Source organism: Cydia pomonella, chromosome 7 (genome assembly GCF_033807575.1).
Source record: "Cydia pomonella isolate Wapato2018A chromosome 7, ilCydPomo1, whole genome shotgun sequence".
Taxonomy (NCBI): Eukaryota; Metazoa; Arthropoda; class Insecta; order Lepidoptera; family Tortricidae; genus Cydia; species Cydia pomonella.
Genome location: NC_084709.1, coordinates 1,301,434 through 1,323,996, shown reverse-complemented (window position 1 = coordinate 1,323,996; position 22,563 = coordinate 1,301,434). Strand labels below are relative to the sequence as shown.

Genomic DNA, 22,563 nt, shown 5'->3' with positions numbered 1-22,563 from the left:
TTTCATAAGTACACGCCATACTAACATAAGTTAGCTGGTAGAATTTACTTTTAATTGTTAATTTGGAATGATACTTTTTTTACGTCCATTTGGATTTGATTTTTCAATTCAATTCAATTCAATTCAATACATTTATTTCAGGTCAAATAGGCCCATATAGTTTGTTAGTAATTACATTATACTATATTAAATTACACATTTACATTTACAATTTGATTTGATTTTTTTGGTATTTCATAGTTAGTATTTTCATCGCGTTGGTGTGGTGAAAAATTTTGTTTCACTCGGAAGCAAATTTTGTTTAACCCTCGTGCCTCGTGGTTCAATTTTGGAATCTTTCGCTTCCCCGGTTATTAACATTATCACGAACGGTTAAACAACATCTTTGCCCTGTTGTAAAACAAATAACTATTAATAACAGGTTATGAATTAGATATGGAAGTAGTTTAAAAATGCCGTGTATTAAAATTATACCTAAGGTTTCATAGATCTCTTCTTCTTGATCGTATCCTCATAGCTGAGGGAGGTGGCGACTGTAGACACACTTGATCTTTGCTCTCTAAGCCACTCTACTCGTATCTTGGGCCCGGACCGGAACAGTGTACGCTAGCTTCTATCTATGTCGTTATTCAGTCCGTCCAATGCGTGTCCATACGTCCATCCCTACGCTTCCTTGACCATGAGCTTCTCCAGACTATCTGGCCCTGTCCTGCTCAGATGGCCGACGAAATCAAGTACACGTTGGGTGCAAACAGTGGAGAGCCTCGTGTTAATGTTGAGTTCGTCGAGAATAGATGCATTTGTGCGGCGTTCAGAGATGAGATCCGGAACATTCTCCGCCAGTACAACATCTCGAATGCATCTATACTAGTTACGACGGGTTTTGGTTTAAATGGTTCAAGTTTGGACGCGTACAGAAAGATCGAGATACACAAGGATCCTCATAAATCTGACTGATGTTTGTTTTACAGTTTATGCTTCAACACACAGGAACCTACGGACAATTAGTTCGTCGGAACATATTATAGTTGTATTCAGGATATGTATATAACATAAGCTAAGAGATATCTGGGGAAAAATAATAAGTCGGTATAATTTTCAATACATCCGTATAATTAAAATAAAATACATCTTTCATACATAAACAATTAAACCGATCTTACGGACAAACCAATATCGTATCTTATAGAGACTAGAAAGTTACTGAACTGAGATTCACAACGAATATTCACGAGAACCAATGTATAAGATGTTTAAAGACTGACAAGATTTTATTTGGCCCTGACATAGTGTCGCTACGTGACGCTACAAGCAACTTATATGTGAATGAATGAAATTACTGAAAATCTTTATTTCTGGCCTGTAGATAAATACCTTAAAAGTACCATACATATTATAAAAATATATTTTAAATCTAAACAAATCACATTACGGTTGCGATGCATTACGCAACCCCGCTGTATCAGGGAGCCGACCTCGGTACCGCCGAAATTTGACACCCTTCGGCCAAAACTCCTCCTTGTTGAAAAAATAAATGTTCAGTAGGGGTTATGTCAACGACTCTTCATCTTTTCATAGATATAAATATTTGATCTTTCAATATTCAACAATCTTTTTTGGTATTTTTGCGGTAAAATCTATTATAATTGCGACTTTTCCTCTTGCAATCGATGACAGTGCAAAAGAATCTCATTTGTAAGTTAGTAAAGTTAGCACCACTGAAAATCCGCAAATCAACGAAAGCTCAACGAGGGGGGGGGGGGGCGGGTTTAGGGTCGGCAACGCGCATGTAACTCCTCTGGAGTTGCAGCCGTACATAGGCTACGGAGACTGCTTACCATCAGGCGGGCCGTATGCTTGTTTGCCACCGACGTAGTATAAAAAAAAAGCTAAATAAAACCTTATCAGACTATACACATAAAATACAGTCATTGATTTTTTGCTGAACTGATGAATATATGTAGGTAAGAAATGCAGGAATTAACACTAGACCATGTGAGTATTGGGCATACAAACGCGTTTAAGTCTAAATTATTTCACATAGGTATAAACGACATCAACGGGTCTGATTGTAACAACTAGGTATGAATTTAATATGGATTTTTGATGAAATATCACTATTGACAGCTGACAGATCATATCACTAACATCTGTAACATGATGAAAGTTCGAACGAGATACGTTCTACTCTTGGAATTTTGAAGGGTTTGATCTTTGAAGTGAGCAAATAATTAATTAATCCTTTTAAGTAAGGTCCTTATTTAGTTGGAAATACTTCTTTACATAATATCAATATTTTAACAGGAACTTAAAATTAATTTAATCAATTCTTTTTCAATATCTCAAATGTAAAAAAGAACCAGAAAATCGTTTTCGAATCTATTATAGGATATAACATTAATCCCAACGATAATCTTTTAACCAATTTTAATATTTTTTTACAAAGGTAATGTCAAAGTTTCAAAAGCATCATAGTAAAAAATAGTTCAGAATCCGCCCACGCACGTAAAATCGTGTTAATTCCAGTAAGTACTCGTTGGATATTCGAAAGAGAACGTCGAATAACATTTTATACAATTTTACATTACAGGCAACATCATTAAAATATATATGGACTGCTTTATTTAAAGTTATACAGTGTAGACTACACTTTTTTTCAATTAGTGATTTTTTATGTCAAGCCTGCTCAGAATCACAAGCTTTTTATTCTAATAGGAGATAGTGTCCTTAAAACTACATACCAAAATTTTTCGTTTCGTCCGTTCTGTTACCGTTATACAAAGTCTATGAAAAATGGTAACGAAATGGAAGTTAAAATCTTGGGACAGTTTTTTTCTTCCATTGGATAAAAAAAGAGCTCACGATTCAGAGCAGGAGTAACATAAAAATACTCAATTTTGAATAAAAAAGTGGATTGTAAATCTTTAAATAAAATGCCTTTTATATCAGTAATTAACTAAATAAGGTTTCTTAGTAGTCTTGGAACAGTAAAACTAACTGAAAATCCAGCTTTGTATTAAGTATTTGTCATATTAAAACATCAAAATATATGGCGACAATCTGTAATAGCAACTATGTCACTTATCGAAAAAAGAAAAGAAATCTTTAACGAAATAATAACATACTTAAGAATTTTTACAACCCTTCATTTTGTTGTAGGTACCGTAAAACCTAAGCATAGCCTCCTGACAGACGGGTTTCAAAATTTGCCGGCTTAAATTTAACTCTGTTACGTTGACAAACAGTCAAAAGTTAATTGGCGCCTATGTACTACGTGTAGGACGCCGGTCGTCAGGAGGATAGTCCTAAAGGTTCAACTATGGTCAAAATAACTCGTATATCTTCATCAAGGTGTGATTATTATTTGAATGTTGCAGTTCTAAGGCAAAATATTTTCATAAAAAAAGAAAACACTCTGATAAAGGACTCACACTAGACCGGGCCGGGGCCGGGCTGGAGTTTCCGGCGCTTCGTTTTCTATGAAAAGCACCACGTGATCAGCGATCAGCCGTCATAGAATATGACGCGTCGGACGCCTCGGCACGGGCACGGTTCCGTCTAGCGTGAGTCATGCTTTATGGCAGGAAGAAGATTGGTTTTTATCATTAACCTCCTAAGGCCCAAGGGCCTACTTATAGACTTTTCCAGTTCGATAAAATTTAAGCCATATTGAATTGGAATAGAATTGCATTTGCTTTGTTTCGTTCTATTTTCAAACAAAACAAAATCAACTCTTGTTCCCAGCACTATAGGTTCGAGGTTAATTAAGGTACGCAATGAACTGGTGATATGACCCATAGTTGTAGTACTGGACTATACCTGGGTTGTTTGTACTGTCAAGAAATGTTATTTTTGTGCCACTGATTGCCTTGTCAATATGACAGGTACGAAGTGGCACAGAAGACAAATACCTTCACTGTACATTTAGTTTTATCAGGTACGGTCAAGGAGTTTAATTTCAGTACCATTCGTACATTGCCTCATTTACAATAGTATGAGGTACCTAGTGACTTTCATATTGATTGTCACTGTGAAGAGGTACGAAATGGTACTGAAATTAGTGTACATGTTTGACTAATTGATATATGTTGCCGACATAAGTAAATGTCTTTCTTCAGTTACTGGAATATTTCATACTCGTTTTGTAATGAAATCTACTTTAAAAGAAATCCTAATATATTTAGCACCGTTGTGATCCAACTTTAACATAAGTGCAACATTATTTTTTTACATAACACTTTTATTTTTTATACTTTTATTATTTTAACGGTAAAGTATATTTTAATCACTGTGCTTACATAAATCTACAAAATAAGATGCAGTTCTTTTGTTTGTCATTCTACCTCCTTATTTATACAATTTATTTACAAAATAAAACCAATTAACACAAACACGCATACAAAATTCTATAAATTAACGTCTATTTACAAAATCAACACATTTCAAGTTACATAATTTCAACCAATTTAATTGAAATTGAAACTTAAATATAAAATTATCACGAGTCCACACTTGTGCTAAAAATGTGTTAAAAACATGAAATCAGTGCAAACTTTTGGCAAAGTCACTAAACCTTCCTAAAGATACTAGAAATACAAAGATTCAGTCAATTTCTAAAAACTCTGAGTACGTAAAAGTCAGAAATAAGACATTCTACATTGACTCAACTACAGTCAGAGAAAAAAGAAATCCTTATCATAGTTTTAAAGCAACCAATATATATAAAGTTAAAAAAGCCAATCGGCCCGATTCGAAGAATGATTAAGACACGTTTAAGATCTTGGAAAGATCTTTAAAAGATTGATAACTAAATAACATGTCTAAATTTACGTTTATTTCGATTCCACTGTGATCCCAATAAGATCTATCTACAATATTTCTAACGTCAAAGTGACATTGGTTGTCAGAATCGGGTTGCTTTTGTCAATTATGCGACATACATACGATATCTAAACGAGAACTTATCTAAACCAGAACTTATCGTTATCGTATGTCATTCTTCGAATCGGGCCGAATATTTGTAATCCATTGGCACTTTTCAACTACCCGAGACATATTATTGTACAAGCCTTAGGTATTTATAACAAGTTACAGGCTTTTATGAAACAGGCCCCAGCTGCAGATTCCTAAGTTCTCATTCAACTATATGTTATCTTCAGATGTCACATTCAAACTCCGAAACCCTTTTATTCCTCCCATCAGGCATCATTTGAAAATGGCCATCCCTCGTGCCTATCCTAGGGAACCCACTAAAACTATTCCTACTGACCAAATTGCTCTCTCTGCCCTCCCGTTCTTTGTGGAAGCTCGACGTGGAGAGTTTTTCCTTTCTTTCAGTGAAGTTAGTGTCGGTGAAATTTTTGTCGGTGAAATTTTTGTCGGTGAAACTTTTGTCGGTGAAGGTGCGCTCGTTGAACTCGCCGTCGGAGAAGTTTCTGTCGTTGAAGGGGACGTCTCGGATGCCGAAACCACCCATTCTCGGTGTGCCCCCGAATTTGTTTAGAAGATCTTCATTTCTTTCGCGGAAGTTGAAGCCGTGGTTGTCGTATTTCGTGGGGCCTTTGGTAAGTCTATGAAGAGATAGAAAGGAAATATGAACACCATTTGAATAGATGAAAGACACAAGGGTGGCTTGAGAGAATATGTAGTAAAAGTAGGTATAAATAAGATAACGGCTGTAAGATATCATTATAGGAAACTAAATTCAAAGTTAAGCGGTTGATTCTTCTTGTGGTTCAACAAACACCATCAACTAACTCGTGCTAAACGGGTACATTTTGTTTTTGTATATTAACGATAACCAAATTCGCAATATAAATTTTGAATCGTCTACACTTACTCTCTAAAACATCGTCTCTCCCGATCATACTCCGCAGACAGCCCCTCATCGTCATGTATAATCGCCGACGGATCGCTGTACACCGAGGACTCCTGATAAAACGAGTCCAGGTCCACATAATTCCCTTCCGACGGCTCATTGTCTAGGAGCTCGGCGAGTTGTGCCTTGAGGGCCGCGAAGGTGGGCCGCTGCGAGGGGTCGGCGTGCCAGCAGGAGTGCATGGCGCGGTAGAGCTGCGGCTTGCAGTGCGGCGGCCGCTCGAGCCGGTAGCCCTCCGTCACGGCGGCCAGCACCTCGCGCCCGGACATCGCTGCGTATGGTGTGGAACCTGGAAAGACGAATTAGTAAGTAGAATCTTTTGAATACACACAACACACGCTATAAAAAGAAGTCTTTATCATTTCACAAAATTTATGACACACTTATAATCCTCTTTAATTCTACTGCTCCCGTTACCTCAAGGAACGCTTCAGTTATTTAATTTCTAGTCTCTCACAAAATTTGCTTCTTTCTGTCGCTCCTTCCTCCTCAAAATTTTATATATAACTGTTCCTACACATTTCGGGCTGTTCGCCTGTGGAACTCTCTTCCTATCGTATTAAGATGCGCTCAATCCCTACCTATGTATTTTCAAATCCCATCTTAAAGACTATCATCTGTCCCTTCCTTCGTATCTCTGCTCGCGTTTTTGGCAATCAAACTTGGCTACAATTTATAGTATTGTAAACGTATATATGTATGCTGTATATGTAAGTAGTGTGTATATATAAGTATTGTTATATTGTTGTAGATTTAGTATTTAGAGCTATGTAGTTTCCAATTTAGTATTTTGCACCTCCTAAATAGTTAAATTAGTGTTATCACTTCTCCAGTACCTAAAGGTTCTGTTGTTACCTCTGTCTTCATGTATTATGTATGTCTCTCTGTAAATGTTATTTTGTTACTGTGTATTGTATTGGATGATTAGATCTCTTAATGATTAGTTGTCATTATATTCTAAAAGTTCTACCAACGTATATTTTTTTACAACAAATCAATTGAATTGAGTAGAATCCTAAATACTTTGTCGACCGTATACTTTTTAAACATTATTTAACTCTACTTACCAAGCGTGACGATCTCCCACAAAGTAATCCCAAAAGCCCACACATCCGTCGAATGGCTGTACACATTGTAAAGCAATGCTTCAGGGGCCATCCATCTGACAGGCAACGCCCCTCGATTACGTGAGGCACCGCCTGCTGCTCGCGACATGCCGAAGTCGGCGATCTTACACAGCTTGTTGTGGTCGACCAGCACGTTGCGGGCAGCTAGGTCGCGGTGGACGATCTGGAATTGCAAATTGAGAAATATGAATGGTTGAGCACCACAATTCAGGACAGATAATTTAATTTTGATCCCCGAAATGGAACATAGTTTGCTCTCTAACCGAACTGTAATGGTATTAAGTTTTCGTCCTGAGGAAACATGTATCAACGCAGAGAGACAGTACACCGTAGTACACGGAAAGTTTCTTAAAAACTGCCATATCCATGATATAACATGACAACGAAAAGTAGTTCTAAAACATTTATAACAACTTTTTTAATGAATGTTTTAATTATACGGAATTTTGACTCTTAGAGACTCTGTACATCTCTAAGGATAATTTGTTAAAAATCATTTAGTTCTGACATTTAGAGATAATTCCACCTCTAAATAATTTTAGTTTTTTTATGTGTGTTATTTTATTCATATTTTTGTAATTCGACATTTAGAGACTTTATACATCTCTAAGTAATAATATATTACTTACTTTTTCTTTAAACAATAATACTTCAGTTTGCATTAAGTAGTATTTTAAATGAATTGTATTTTATAATTGTTGATGTGCTTGTTTTTGCTTGTATGTAAATTCCATGTTCACGTGTAAAATTTCCCTTGTGGCCTATTTGCTGAATAAATATTGAAGTTGAAGAAGTAGGTTCGTTAAAAAAAAAACAAGATTGTAGTTACAGTAGGCTTAACACAGTTTGGTCCCGCGAAGTCAACGAGTCTATAGCAGTCGGACTGCGATCACTAATGGCGCAGGTATAATGATTATTCTATTAGTCTCACCCCTTTGGAAGCGATATAGTCCATCCCACGAGCCACGCAGTAAGCAAACACCGTGAGATCCCGAGAAGTCAACGCCCCGCTTCCGCTGAAACGGTCGGGCCTGGAGCGCCGCTCGCGCAGGTACGTAAGCAGCTTACCGCACATTACGTATTCCATTATGAGGAGGTAGGGCTCTGGAAGGAGACAAATTCAAAAATTAAAGGAATATCTACCGCAATTACCTATATGAAAACAAAAGCCTCATTTTGGACTAAAAATGTTCTTAAGGTATGATAGTATGAAGTTACTAGCACTTGTCTGTGCTGTCTATCATATCATATCATATCACATCATATCAATAGATATTAACTTAGTGTGTTGTCATTGAGTTTTTGCATTTCAAGTTTTTTGCAAATGTCCTAACTAATTGTAATATCCAATATATTTAGCTTTCCTGTCAATTTCTCATTGGATCCACATAACTTGTTAAAAAAATACTTTTATGGCAATGAATATGGGTCAAATTAGGTATATCAAAATTTCCAAACACATGACTTAAATTATCATTACTCTTAAATTTATTCTATTCGATTCGTCCACACAAGAATCCCTGAATTCTTGATAACTATCCTAATTATTCATAACTTAGAATTCATCAATTTACCATGTTCAGTGCAGCAAGCGAGCAACGTGACGACATTCGGATGGGTGCCTATCTTCTGCATGATGTAGATCTCGTGCAGCAGCTCCTGCTTCTCCTTTTGCGAGGCAGACTCCTTGATGCTCTTCACGGCGACCAGTCGCGTCAGCCCGTCGTGGCCGTTCAGGTCATCTGCTTCGGCTTTCCACACCTGAAACGAGGGGGTTTATGGTAAATATATGTTTTGTTGGTACAGAGTATTGTAACAAAAATGCCGACGAATGAGTAGTAATGGCTAAATATAGTGTACCTACAAGCTACTGTAATCGAATAATACGTTGCCAATTTAGAAGACTGGAAGAATATACATATAACTTGCTTCTGGAAGTCCTCGAAGCAAATGATACTGTACTAAAGGTTTGCAAACGAACCGTAATTTCAAGACATTGCTGATTATAAATGTGTGTTACTGATTGTTATGTATGAGTATGAAGCGCGAGCAACAGACTCTGTTTTAAGCTTGGGCAAGGATGCTCATACCTACGTCTATCTGGCTGTTCTCCTCTATTTTGTAAGCAATTTTGAAAATTATACAGATTTTTTGTGGATTCATTTTTGGATAATTTTGAACTCATAGTCTACAGCTCGCAGATCCCTTACTTTTAAATGTGTATTTATTATATTCTCCGTTAAGTTCCTGTTATAAAAGCTATTGTAAAGGTTCAAAATATTTACCTGTCCAAAGTTCCCTTGACCCAATAAAGTTTGTAGCCTCAACTTGTTTCTCGGGAACTCCCACTTGTTGTCTGGCTTGGTTGGTGTCGGCAGTGGAGGCCGCGCCACGGGCGTTATAGGAGACTCCTTTTTCACCTCATCATCATCGAAGTAACCCTCGTACTCCGTGTCTATCTCTTTGGTCTTCTTATTTAAAATATTTCTTAAAACAAATACTACTATACCCGCTACAGGTAGGAAACCTAATCCGGCTAGGACATACGATGCCGTGTAGGTTTTTTCGGGTTCTATAACTACTTCGTTATCAGAAGTAGCTTTTCCGTCTTCCACTGAATCAACTGAAGTGATATTTTCTTCTTTTTCCGTTGATGTGTCTGGTGTAACTGTTGGTTTATAACTAGATTGCGATGATGTCCTTGAAGTGACAATCAATGGTTTTATAGTTGTTTCAGTAGCTGTCAAAGTCTCCGCCGCTGTGACGGGACTTGTTGGTAGCTCAGTCGTAGTCGAAATGGTAGTCAAAAATGTAGGTCGTATACTAGATACTGGAGCAGAAGTCGTAGTTGTAGTTGGCCGTCGTCTTCTTAGAATATTCTTCGGTCTAATTGTACTTCCGTTATTATTGTTTTCATATTCATTTTGACGAAATAGATTGGCCAGTCGTTCGGATATCCTGGAAGTTGTCGCTTCGTTTTTGAGGTCAGAAACTTTTGTTGTAACATCGTTGTCTTCATATGCTCGATGCATATAAACTGCTGGGCTGGACTGGATACTACTCTCCGTAGTTGTTGTTCGTATTCTTATTCTATGTTTATATGGTACCCTAGAAGAAGGTGGCGGTATTGGCGTTGTCTCAGTAACATTGATGAGAAAGACTTTAGGTATAGTATCATTTTCCTTAGACACAATTGTCTCGATGACTGTATTATTGTCAGCATCTTTGATGTCAGTTTTATTCTGGCCTTTCATGGAAGATGTTATTGACACAGAAGTTACCACAGCTGTATAAACCGTTGAAGCTTTTTCTGTTGTTGTGTTTACAACTACAACGGGTAGTATATTTTCAGTACTTGAAGCAGTTGTGACTCTAGCAGGCCGACGCCGCAAATTATAATAACTTCTTGTGTAATTCCTCGGCACTAAAGTTCCATTTGTTTTACTCGGAACATTTTCTTTGGCAGTGGAGTTTGTGTTGATATTTTCTTTATTGACAGTGGAATTTGTTGCATTACTGCTTTTATCTGCAGAACTAGGTGTCACATTTATTATTATCGGTTCAGTAACATTAAGTTGAGCAATATTTGGAGGCTTGGATGTGGATGGCGTAGTATGTTTTCTGTAAGCATTAACTAATCCTACATGACGCTGAGGAGCTGGTCCTTTTACAGTGTTTCTGATCTTATTCTTTTCAATTGTATTCTTAACAACAGAGACATCCATTTCTTCATTCAACTCTTCTTCATCAACACTTGTGTTCTTATACTTTTCGGTGGCAGAATATCTAGAATTGAATTTTCGCCGTTCCGGGGCACCAACAATGAAATTCACTGACTTAGTTGATGCTGACAACGATGGAGAATCTGTTAGATTATCGTTAATAATTTGTCCTGCTATCTTTTGGCCAAAATTAATAAAAGGCGTCATGTCCTCAACTGGCAATTCAGATTCAAGTGGTCTAAAATGATTATAAATTTCTTCTGACATGAACTGAGTATCATTCCTCTTATCTTTTTCATTCTCCACTTTTAAAGGCTTTGTGTTTTTCGTATCAGTACTATTGGCAATAATATCTTCAATTTGTTCATCTTTTTTATGAACGTGAACATTAGGCGCTTCTGTTGAAACGTTACTAGTAACGGTACTTGTTGATGTTGTAGTTTCAATTTTAACAGGACTGCTTACATTAACTTCATTTGTAGTAACAGTTTCATTTAAAACCGGAACTTGTGTGACATTATCAGTATCTGAATAGTTGAGCAAATATAAACCATGATTAGATTCATCAACTTGAAACTCTTCATCTGGCTCTAAGTCTACCTCTTTATCCAGTCCTTCAAGTTTTTCTGGTGGAACGTATATTATTCCATTTTCTGTAGAAGGTCCTTGTATTTTATTTCTTCTGTTGTTTAGAAAACCTGCTCGACTTCGATTTTCTTGGTAGACTTTGGGCACGAATAGATGTCTGATCTCATGGGGTTTGAGATCTTGTTTGATCTCCCGTATACCATCGGTCGTCGTGAGCCGAAGGCTGGGAGCCGCTTCGTTGCTTGAGTTGTCAAACGTTATCCTCTTGATTATAGAGCTGTTTGAGTCTCGGACTTCTATCTGGAGGAATGTAGTGTTACTCCTGGAATATAAAAATAACTAGAATTAGATTTTCATTATTTTTTGCCAAAAAGTTGCCAAAAAGAGCATAAAAAGTATCCTTTTCTTTTTCGTTTTATGAAAAGTATCGACGAAACGCTGTATATTATATGGAAAATATAGCAGACAAACGACGAAGTACGATTTGGACAAACTGCGCATGGGATAAACAGACAACAAATCATTTATTTGCCCATTAAAATAAAAAGCTTTACAACAAAAAATTAACAGTATTTTGGCAATATATAGCGATGACTGAAAACTTACTTGTGTGGCTTATTAGCTATGTTGGCTAAGTTGTTGATGTGCGTGGCGAGCCGCCCGTTGAGCAGCTGGCGCCGACGCGCCGCCAGTACGGCGTGCAGCTGCTGGTCCCGAGTCGCGTTGATGCTACTCTGTGTCGTTGTACGACGGGTGCCTGGAATAGATGAGAAATGTTTGAGAAACTCGAAATTAAAAAAAAATTAGACAATCCTACTCATGATTCATACATCATTTGAAAAAAAATACTCCAGTTTTTTTAACTGCTCGAGACTTGTTTTGCTATATCGGGCATGAATTTCAAAAATAAGCTATTCCATGAATTATAAAACTTAGAAATCTTAGATATGAGTAATGTGAAGACCTACATTTTGTTTGCTGCTATACGCTGCACCGACGCTCCTACTCTTTACAATCAAAATATCATTTTTCGAATGATTACTTGAACGATTGGAATTGGAATATACTACGCATATTATTATGATTTATGACCTTGAGATTAAAATTACATTGGAACGGTCTTGGATACCTATAACATCACGTGGATGTCTAGCTATTTTAGAAGCAGAAGATACACTTATGAGAAATAAACCGGTCAGTTTTAAAATCAAATTTAGTAATTTAATTAATTATGTTACTAAACTTTATTCATTACCTGCGCCTTAAATTATTTGTTTATTATATACCTACGCATTACAGAATACCTTGATAGAATTTATATCACTCCTTATTTAACATGTCTAATGGATTAAATATCAGATTTGGCGAGAACGTAAAATGTTACGCAACTTATAGGTAATCCAATAAACAATCAAGATCTTCCTCGTATTTATTTAATAAGTATTCAATTTCGCTTATTTCAATCCCAATTTTTTTTTATACCACGACGGTGGCAAGCAAGCATACGGCCCGCCTGATGGTAAGCAGTCACCGTAGCCTATGGACGCCTGCAACTCCAGAGGTGTTACATGCGCGTTCCAATTCAGTCTTCGACTGCAAAAATAGTGATTTTATGATATCTATTAATATAGCCATATTAAAGTTATCTTTTCATTTCTATTAAATTCTATTTACGACTAATTTTAATTGAATATTAACTAGCAGTAAGATAAGATATTTCTTCTTCTTCCTCCTCGCGTTGTCCCGGCATTTGCCACGGCTCATGGGAGCCTGGGGTCCGCTTGACAACTAATCCCAAGATTTGGCGTAGGCACTAGTTTTTACGAAAGCGACTGCCATCAGACCTTCCAACCCAGAGGATAAACTAGGCCTTGTTGGGATTAGTCCGGTTTCCTCACGATGTTTTCCTTCACCGAAAAGCGACTGGTAAATATCAAATGATATTTCGTACATAAGTTCCGAATAACTCATTGGTACGAGCCGGGGTTTGAACCCGCGACCTCCGGATTGCAAGTCGCACGCTCTTACCGCTAGGCCACCAGCGCAGCGCAGTAAGATAAGATATTTCAATGTTTTAAATTAGTACTTATGCGATTGCATGATGACCAACAATTGAAATAATTACATGCAATCTTGTAGTGGCAGATACTTACCAACTTAAAACTAAATTCAAATACTCAAAGCAAAACAAAATAGAACCTTAAATTCAAGGTACAAAAGATCATTAGTACTTTTAAGAGTCCACAATTGCAAGCCGGCTAGAGCGATTTCGCACCCCACGCCCCGCTCCCCTCTACAATACACCGCGAGGCTCAACTCGACCGCGCGGCCGGGCCGTAGACCATATTCCGAGAAAACGCGCCCGCTCGCTTTGGTTTTAGAACAATGAAACCCGTAGAATCTAACTATGGTATAATCGTTATATCGCAACTATGTGTTTTGTAGTTTTTTGTTTTAAAATATATGTTTTGTAATATTTAATATGCGTTAAAAACGCGAAAGTTTTAATTGAAATATTGTGTAAGAGTGTCCCCCGATATTTATTTATTTATTTATTTTTTTCTAGAAAATGGATTGACATGGGTAAACATATAAATCATGCCAATAAAATGGTAAAATGAAATAATTAAAAGACAATCTAAATAATTCATTCATTTATTTATTTTTTGTTTCTTGCTTTCAGTAGATTTGCAACCTCTTAAAGACATATTCCGTGTGTATCTGGGATCTAACAACTCTGGTAGTATAGATTCTAAGTAAAACAATCGGAGTTTAGGTATCATGACTTCGTTCCACAACTTATGGTCACGTTGTATGAACTCCACTTTAATCGGCCGATCTGATCCCGTCCACACTGCAAATATACATTCCATCCTTCCTGTAATATTTAACTGTCCTTGTATTTGCAAGTACCATTCATGCCTTTTGTTGATTACCAACTGGCCTTTTAAATGTTTCCAAAATGTAATTTTTTTAGTTTTTATGGCTTCTTCAAGTGTGTCTCTGTAACCGGACAAAGGGCATTTTATTTCTACAATACGGTTTTCGTCCACGATTCCGTCAGGAGATGCACCTAGGAACTGATTATTTTTATCAATGAATAATCCACAAGGCATAATTTTGATACTTTCTTGCTTCTCTAGCTGTATTCGAGCAATTGGTTCATTGGCTTTGCCGTGTTGGATGGAAGGCACTGCGGAAAGATCCTGTTTATACAATAAAGCCTTCACGATACTAGCGGACGTACTACTCCTTTTGTTAATGATCTTTCCAAAGTTTGATGCCGTCAATAAGTTCCGTCGCATTTCTAGCCACTTGCTACAGTTGCTTTGCAGGATTGTTTCTTTTTCAATTTTTTCTCGTTCCTCATCTGTTTTATCCAAATTTTCTAGAAAAGATTCTTTTAGTTTTTCTAAATCTTCTTGCGGTAAATCGGGCTTTAAGCAATTTTCGCCGTAATTCTTATCTTTATTTGGATATTTTTCAAAGATAACTTTTCTTCGCGGCTTAATTTTACGTCTGCAATTACTTGCCCTGTACTTCTGCATCTCGAGTCGTTTTGAGTTCGACTTTTGACTCACGCCAAGCATAGATTTCTGCAATTTATATAGCGGCCTTCTAGAATTAAAAGACACCACTGCAGCTGCACATCTTGTCTGGTACGATCGACGAAGGCAATAGTTAATCCGTTTGCCACCGATACATTTGGCTACTATTGCATTAAATTGCTCACATCGATTGCTGTCAACGTCTTCAATAAGACTGCGTGCGTTGGCTGCAGTGGAACCAATTATATTTTTGATCTGAATTTCTAGAGGCGTGTTACGGAGTTTCGTAGTGACGTCTTCGCTCTTTTTGTCACTTTGGCAGTAGAAATCCTGGCAATTTGCATGATTACTAAAAGCATGGTTATAGGAGTTAGTAATGGCAAAATACAAGTCATTTATTTGTTTTGTTTTTGTGTCATTGTTTTTCTTCAAATGTTTTATAGATGCGCAAATAGCCTTCCGTACTGCCATTATCCTATGCAAATTTATCAGTTTTCTTTCTTGGATTTTATATCTGGTATCCTTTGTTAAGGCTTCGAGCTTATTACACAGGTTACGAAGCAGATGATTTCGACACTCAATTTTTTCCACAGTATGATGTGGATAAGGTCGGGCTTCTAAAATCTTTAAATACGTCGAAGCATCACCATCAGCAATCATTCTTCCATAAATTACTCCATACATATCTAAAGACTGCTTAAATCCCTCAACCAATATTTCGCTTTCCATATTGGTTGAAGAACCTGAGTAATTTTTAAAACATTTGTGTTCTTTTGGTGTTACTTTTTTATTTTCTGCACGAGCACAAATGCAGCAATATTTATTTTTTACACCAAGAAACAGAACTTCACCGGTCTTTCTACCTATAATAGCAGCAGCGCCCGACAGCGAAGAATAATTTTTCTTGTAACTTCGTTTCGCCCAACAGCCGTCGGCTATAACGTCTATAACAGGTATTCCGTCGCTGTTAACCCTGCCTTCGTCTAAAGCATATTGCCTTTCGCGAGCAACTGCTGCTTCCATCTCAACTGTGGCTAGCTTTTCCCATTCTTCGCTAACTCGGTCGTTTATTTTCCTGTAAAACGGCTCTGTCATAAACGGGATGTTCATTGATGCAAATATTTCTTGTAATTGGGTATATCCCACACCAGTAGTAGCGGCACTTGTAACAACGGCAGTATTCAAATTGAGATTTGCTATTGGAGCATTCTCAGAAGTATTTATAAAAAGTTCCACGTTGCACATATCGCATTTGAATTTTAATTTTGAACAAAGTCCCAATCTGTGTTCTCCAATTAATTGTAAATTGGTAATGCCACATCCAAAGGCACTTGAATGGGAGGAAATGCTTTTCAACTCAGTTAAAAAATGTTTTAAATCTACGATTCTTCTTTCATCAGGGCCCCCGGTTATGTTTTCGTTATCATCATCATGAGAAAACCTAAAAAGAAAAAAGGATTGAAAATAAAGTACCCAATTTTCTTTTAATAACAACAGTCAATGGACACACAAAGCTATTGTTTTTATTGTAAAGTACAGTCACATATAGGGATTGTTCGGCCACTTGCAAATGTTCGTAATTTAGCTGTGTAAGGAATAATCGATGTCACCTGATATGTTGGCTAGTACGTAATTTGCATTACATGTCTAAGTTACGAACACTGGTAAGTGACTAAATAATCCGTATTATAGGATAATCACAATTAACATTACCTTCGGAACTCGTATTGTATATCGGCAAGCTCTTCATTGTCAGTTGTTTCAATGATTTCAGAATGTTCCGACAAACATTTTTCCGTCCTAAAAACATAGAATCATTATCTTCAGTTTTAAAATATGCATGAATTGATAAAAATATAAATATATATATATACATATTTATGTGGAGATTATTACCCTTTGTGTCCATACTGTAAATCTGTAACTTCTTTTTCCTCGTTTTGTAAGCCTTCTGGATGGTTTGTCAGAAAATTTACGGTCCTAAAAAAAATTTCAGTTTTAACATTACGCACCTTAGTATTTATAAAAAAATAGTGAATAGTTAAGGTGAAATAATTTATAAGGTGTTTTAAGCCAAATACCACTTAGATGGTTGGCAGTCCTCAACTGTGCGTTTTTCCAGGAACTTTCTGCCTCGCACAGCTAAACTGTGGAATGAACTGTCGCCTGCGGTATTTCCGGACCGATACGACCTTCAAACCTTCAAGAAAAGAGCGTACTCCCATCTTAAAGGCCAGCAACGCACTTACAACCCCTCTGGTGTTGCAGGTGTCCATGGGCGGCGGTAATCGCTTACCATCAGGTGATCCGTCTGCTCGTTTGCCTCCTCTACCATAAAAAAAAAATACATACCCGTCATCTAAATTCCAAAATAATGGCGGCGTCTCTGCCCGCCACTCGTTAGATGAAGTATTGGAAGTTTTTCTGCAAGATAAAACAATATAAAATAAAATGTGTAAACTAGTATTCACTCTTATTTTACGTTTTTAAAAACGTTAATAAACATGTAACGTAATAATTAACATTACCCATGATTACTATTTTGCATAAATAACAGCGACTCCATTCCGTTCGATGCGTTACGTGTTAGATAAATGTGACTTTCCATACAGAAGGGTCCTTATGCTTTAAGGGCAATAAGGTCCTTTTTATCTGAAATTTCAACAGAAATTCTGTTAGAAAGGTCCTTATTCCACATGAATAATAAGGATACTTCTATGATGGAAAGCCACAAATAAGTATGTACTTACTTTTTTTTTTCTCTCATCTTCTGGGCTTTTTCCCGTAAATATTTTAAATGTTGTTTTTTCCCTGTTTTACGGGTTTTACCCATTGTAAATTCAGACACACAAACTATATATTACATACACCAACAATAGAAATATTCACACAAAACACAAATAACGAAAATATTTTACAACTAGCTTAACAATTTGTGTACGTATTTACAAACGCAATAATTAATGACCAGCGAAAATTTGACACACATCCGTCGCGCAATGAGTTCGGCGCAGTCTGTTCTAAAAATAGAAAGCGAGATAGATCTAATTGCCAGAACACGCAAAACATGAGAAGGCGACAGTAGGCGGGTGCCTCAAACTACATGGCGTAAGCGCCGAATCAGATAATTGCTGTATACAACTAAACTACAAAATTTATAAGAGAAAGCTTTTACCAGATTAAAGAACTAGTAATTACTCAACTATTAATCTAAGAATCATTTTTAAACACTCAAGGGTTTCGACTTCCCGACCAAAAACATGTAAAAAAGGGGCAATGTTTGAAAAATAAAAGTATCGAGGCTTTTTTTACTAATCGTGTTTTCAAGTTTACCAGTTTGAAGGAAATATGTTGAAGTTTAATGTATATGAATATCAGGCATGTAGGTGTTTTTAATATTGAGATCTAGACGCCTGAATACTAACAACTTTGGCACTTGTGGCCTCTTAAAGACTGTAATGAAATCTAAGCCCAAATGAATTTTCAAATGGAATTAGACCTAATGCCAATACGTTAGTGTTGAAATTGGAATGTGTTGGCTATACCGGCGTGTGCGCAGCCTTCACCCACAATCTCGGAATGGCGTGTAAAGACAATAGATGCGTTTGTACAAGATGGTGACCAGAATCAGAATTTTGGAGAGGTAACAAGATGTACATACACAAATGTTAAGTGAGGTCGTGTATGCTGTGTTGGTATTTTGAAGTCTGTGATGAACCACTTGGCATTTAATCTTCATCATATTAGATACGAATAGGTAATGTTAATGTTGTGCCAAGTAAGCTTTAGGTTATATATAATTCTGGTATATTATAATTTTGAAGACTGGTTTGGTCTAGTGGGTAATGACCCTACCTACGAAGCCGATGGTCCCGGGTTCAAATCCTGGTAAGGGCATTTATTCGTGTGATGAGCATGGATGTTTTCTATGTATTTAAGTATTTATTAATATCTATATTATATGTATCGTCGTCTAAGTACACTCAACACAAGCCTTATTGAGCTTACTGTGGGACTTAGTCAATTTGTGTAATAATGCCCTGTAATATTTATTTATTATTTTTTATTATTATAATTCATCTAATGATCTTTATTCTATGTCCAATTATCTTTACGCTTTTTTTATACCACGTCGGTGGCAAACAAGCATACGGCCCGCCTAATGGTAAACAGTCACCGTAGCCTATGGACGCCTGCAATTCCAGAGGTGTTACATGCGTGTTGCCGTCCCTATCTTTAAATAGTACCTTTACCTTTGGTAGTTACATACCTTTTAATTTTTATTGACCGAAGCGTTTGCGAAGGTCAGGGTTCATGTGGAACTGTATTAAGTAGTTTTAAAGAACTGTACACTAACATGAGTGCAATAAACAATTCTGATTCTGATTCTGATTCTGAAGGTCTATGTTTTGACTCAGGCAATTTGCTTTCGTATGTCCGGATGATAGGTTTTATGTTTAACCAGAAAGGTTTTGAAAGGTTGTTATCCTCTACAGGTCGCAATTCTCAACTGAATCCCGTGAAATTTTGTAAGCAGTTTCAATAGCTACATATAATATTTCTGTCGTTTTGAGGAAAATGTTCAAAGTGGTGAAAATTGGCATAAAGGACATAAGTGCCATAGACCCACTTAAGACCATTTTGAGTACGCTGTGAAAATCACTCAACAAAGTATTTTTTTAAATATTTTAAGCTTATCGATCTTATCGCGAGGGTAGCTTCACAGAACCATAAATATATTTTATTCTCAAAAGTTACTCAGGCAGTTTTTCACTTCTAGGAATTAGAATTACTTGATAATAATGAAATATTTGAGTTTCATTTAAGTTTAACTTTTCACCAATACCCTTCTAATCCGAGTAACATACAGCGCTAATCATTACCTCATATTTGTCTATTGTCTCATATGCAAATGGCTCATTTGACTAAAATGGTTGGGTTATAGTTCCTTCCCACGCCACACTTGCTATGGTATTCACACCTTCGGCTCGTCAGTACATGCTAATGCTCTCATGGACATTATGGACTAAGATTACATAGGTACTCATATGGTATAACATGTGTAACTGGTCTTAGTATTTGAATGTCGGTGTTGATGCACAATTTTGGATAGATAATCGAATTAAATCAATATTTCTTACGTAACACACTTACCAAGTTACCACTATGTATAAGTAGGACAAACGGTAGTGGCCGATTGGATATGACGTCCGACTGGCTCGTACCAATAAGTTTATCGGAACTTATGTACGAAATATCATTTGATATTTACCACTAGCTTTTCGGTGAAGGAAAACATTGTGAGGAAACCTGCATACATCTGCGAAGAAATTCAAAGGTGTATGTGAAGTCCCCAATCCGCATTGGGATAGCGTGGGGACTATAGCCCGAGCCCTCTCGCACATGAGAGGAGGCCTGTGTCCAGCAGTGGGACGTATATAGGCTGAATTATTATTATTTTATTTGTTTGACATTAAGAATTTATTCCAGAAACATTCTAGACTAGTATTATTTATACAATTGTTTTTTTGTATGGCGATATTTTGTGAAATTCTTAGTATTAAATTTGATCTATGAATTATATTAATTAGTATTATATATGGAATAATATTTACATCAATAAATTGCTCTGATAATTATATTATGTAATACTGTCTTACTATTCATAAGTGCTTGTTGCTAGGCCTACATGAATAAAGTATATTTGAACTGAACTGAACTATAAAGCAAATCTCTACCGTAGTTCTACGCTTCCATAACAAACCAAAAGCTAAAATAACAAACCATACTAACTGACAGCACTAAAATAAGTCTGGCTATGCTATTGAAATCTAAAGATTTGAAAGTGCACAAGACCGAATTCTGAAATACATGGACAAGGAACCATTCATTTAGATGAATTAATATCAAGTTACATTTATTATAACTCAATTTAATTTACTTCTTCAATGGCTATAGCTATTAAAACATTCGCAAAACTGAAATAGTTCACTAGACGACCCGACCACCCGGTCACCCGCTAGTTGCCTACTCGTAAACGGGTGATTTTTATAGCAAACTCGTTAGCGTCTTTCCTGTAGATTTCGCAAATATAAGGGAATCGAAAGCAAATTTTTACAGGCAGGATAATTTTTTTCAGTACTTGAGACTCGAATAAGAAAAACGGGATATGTATGTAGCTAGCTCGCAGTCAGCTGCAGAGAAAAGGTACCCCCCTGCATAGAAATTTTGTATGCAGGGGGGCACTTTTTGTCTGCAGCTGACCGTACTAGAGTCGTTAACTTTTATTGAATTTTCCACAGAGGTGACCTTTTTCTAAAATATGTTTGTCCGAATCTGAAGACGGTTCGATTTCGGCCTCGGCCACGGCTTGGTAAATTTTTCTCTTATAGTTATATTATAATATCTAATTGAGTTTCAGTTTATAATTTATACCTATAAGTATAGTAGGTAACCTAGTGTGACTATTAACTTAAAAACTCAAGAAATATTTTATAAAATTATTTGATTTGTTCCTTAGTTTAACATTCGCAAAACTAGATTAGGAATCGTCCTCCATATCAACCCGGGTAATAGAACGCCAGTTCTTCAACCTCAGTTGCACAAGCCAACGAACATGTAGGTACTGGCTTTCATGCAGTAGCTTACCGAGTCTAGCGCTCTGAGTATCAAGTTTAACTCTCGCCTAGAAATGAGTTACATTATTCTTTCTGCCCTTATCCCACGTTATGTGGGGTCGGCACAACGTGTCTTGCTCTTCCATTCTCACCTCAGCACTCACTCCTTTCTTTTTCATATCCTCTTTGAAACAATCCATCGTTCTTTGGGTCTACCATCCGCTCTTCGTCCATCAAGTGATGAGTTACATTATGTTCTGGTTATTATTATGACTTTTTACAAGCTTTTATTTGAAATGTACGCGTCAATAGCAAGTTTTTGACCCACTTCCCGGTTTTTTGCTCAAAATTTGCATACATAGGTATGTAAAATGGATGACAATGCATTATTATGGTAACATCGAGCTGATATGATGATGGAAACTGGAGGTGGCCATAGAGACTCGATGTGACAAAACAATTGTGTTTGTTTTATTAGAATTGTCTCGTTGAAAGAAAAGTGAGTCAGCGATCAAAACTTGTTGTTGTTGGTCTTAGAGCACCTTGGAGGTGCATAAGGCCTCCTCAAGATCCTTCCAAGCCTTTCCATCTTTCGTCTTGGCCTCGTTCCAGCTCAGTCCTCCGAATCAATACAGTCCCTCGAGAAAGGCTTATCTCTTCTTCTCTCTTCTCTTTCTTCTTCTTCGGTCTTTAAGACGGTCTTTAAGATTGTTAATTTTTATGGCAGCCGAAATGTGATCCATAAAGCACTATGACTTTTAAAAAACTCCGTGTGCTGAACCTACTGCACATTAAGCGTGGCGCGGTTGAGCGATTGGAACAACGCTTGCGTTGCGAAAAAACGTCGCATGCGCACCGCGATCACGAACGAGAAATTCGTAATTGCTGCACACGTGCGTTGTCAAGGGTGATGAGTTTTTGTATTCTACACTTCACACTATGTTTTAGTGGCTCTGTGCGCTGTAGACTACGAGAACTCACAGCCATATTGCTCCGCCATTTTTAATAATTTCCAAAAACGAATTCGTAGATAAACTTCCCAGTTCTCGACATACTGTCACGACTGCCTGTTGTCAGCTATAC

At 36.9% G+C, this 22,563-nt stretch overlaps 1 protein-coding gene across 1 annotated transcript in view; it reads right to left on the bottom strand.

Moving 5' to 3' along the window:
• Positions 1–1,092: 1,092 nt before the first annotated feature.
• The window catches only part of LOC133519566 (uncharacterized), a 210,869-nt gene continuing 189,398 nt past the window's right edge, over positions 1,093–22,563 (bottom strand). Inside the window, exons 2-8 of the mRNA XM_061853574.1 lie at positions 11,922–12,072; positions 9,291–11,637; positions 8,580–8,766; positions 7,937–8,109; positions 6,946–7,168; positions 5,840–6,167; positions 1,093–5,570 (exon numbers count right to left, since the gene is read on the bottom strand). Coding sequence (XP_061709558.1) covers positions 5,156–5,570; positions 5,840–6,167; positions 6,946–7,168; positions 7,937–8,109; positions 8,580–8,766; positions 9,291–11,637; positions 11,922–12,072 — 3,824 coding nt within the window. The 3' untranslated portion in view covers positions 1,093–5,155. The remainder of the gene's footprint in view (positions 5,571–5,839; positions 6,168–6,945; positions 7,169–7,936; positions 8,110–8,579; positions 8,767–9,290; positions 11,638–11,921; positions 12,073–22,563) is intronic.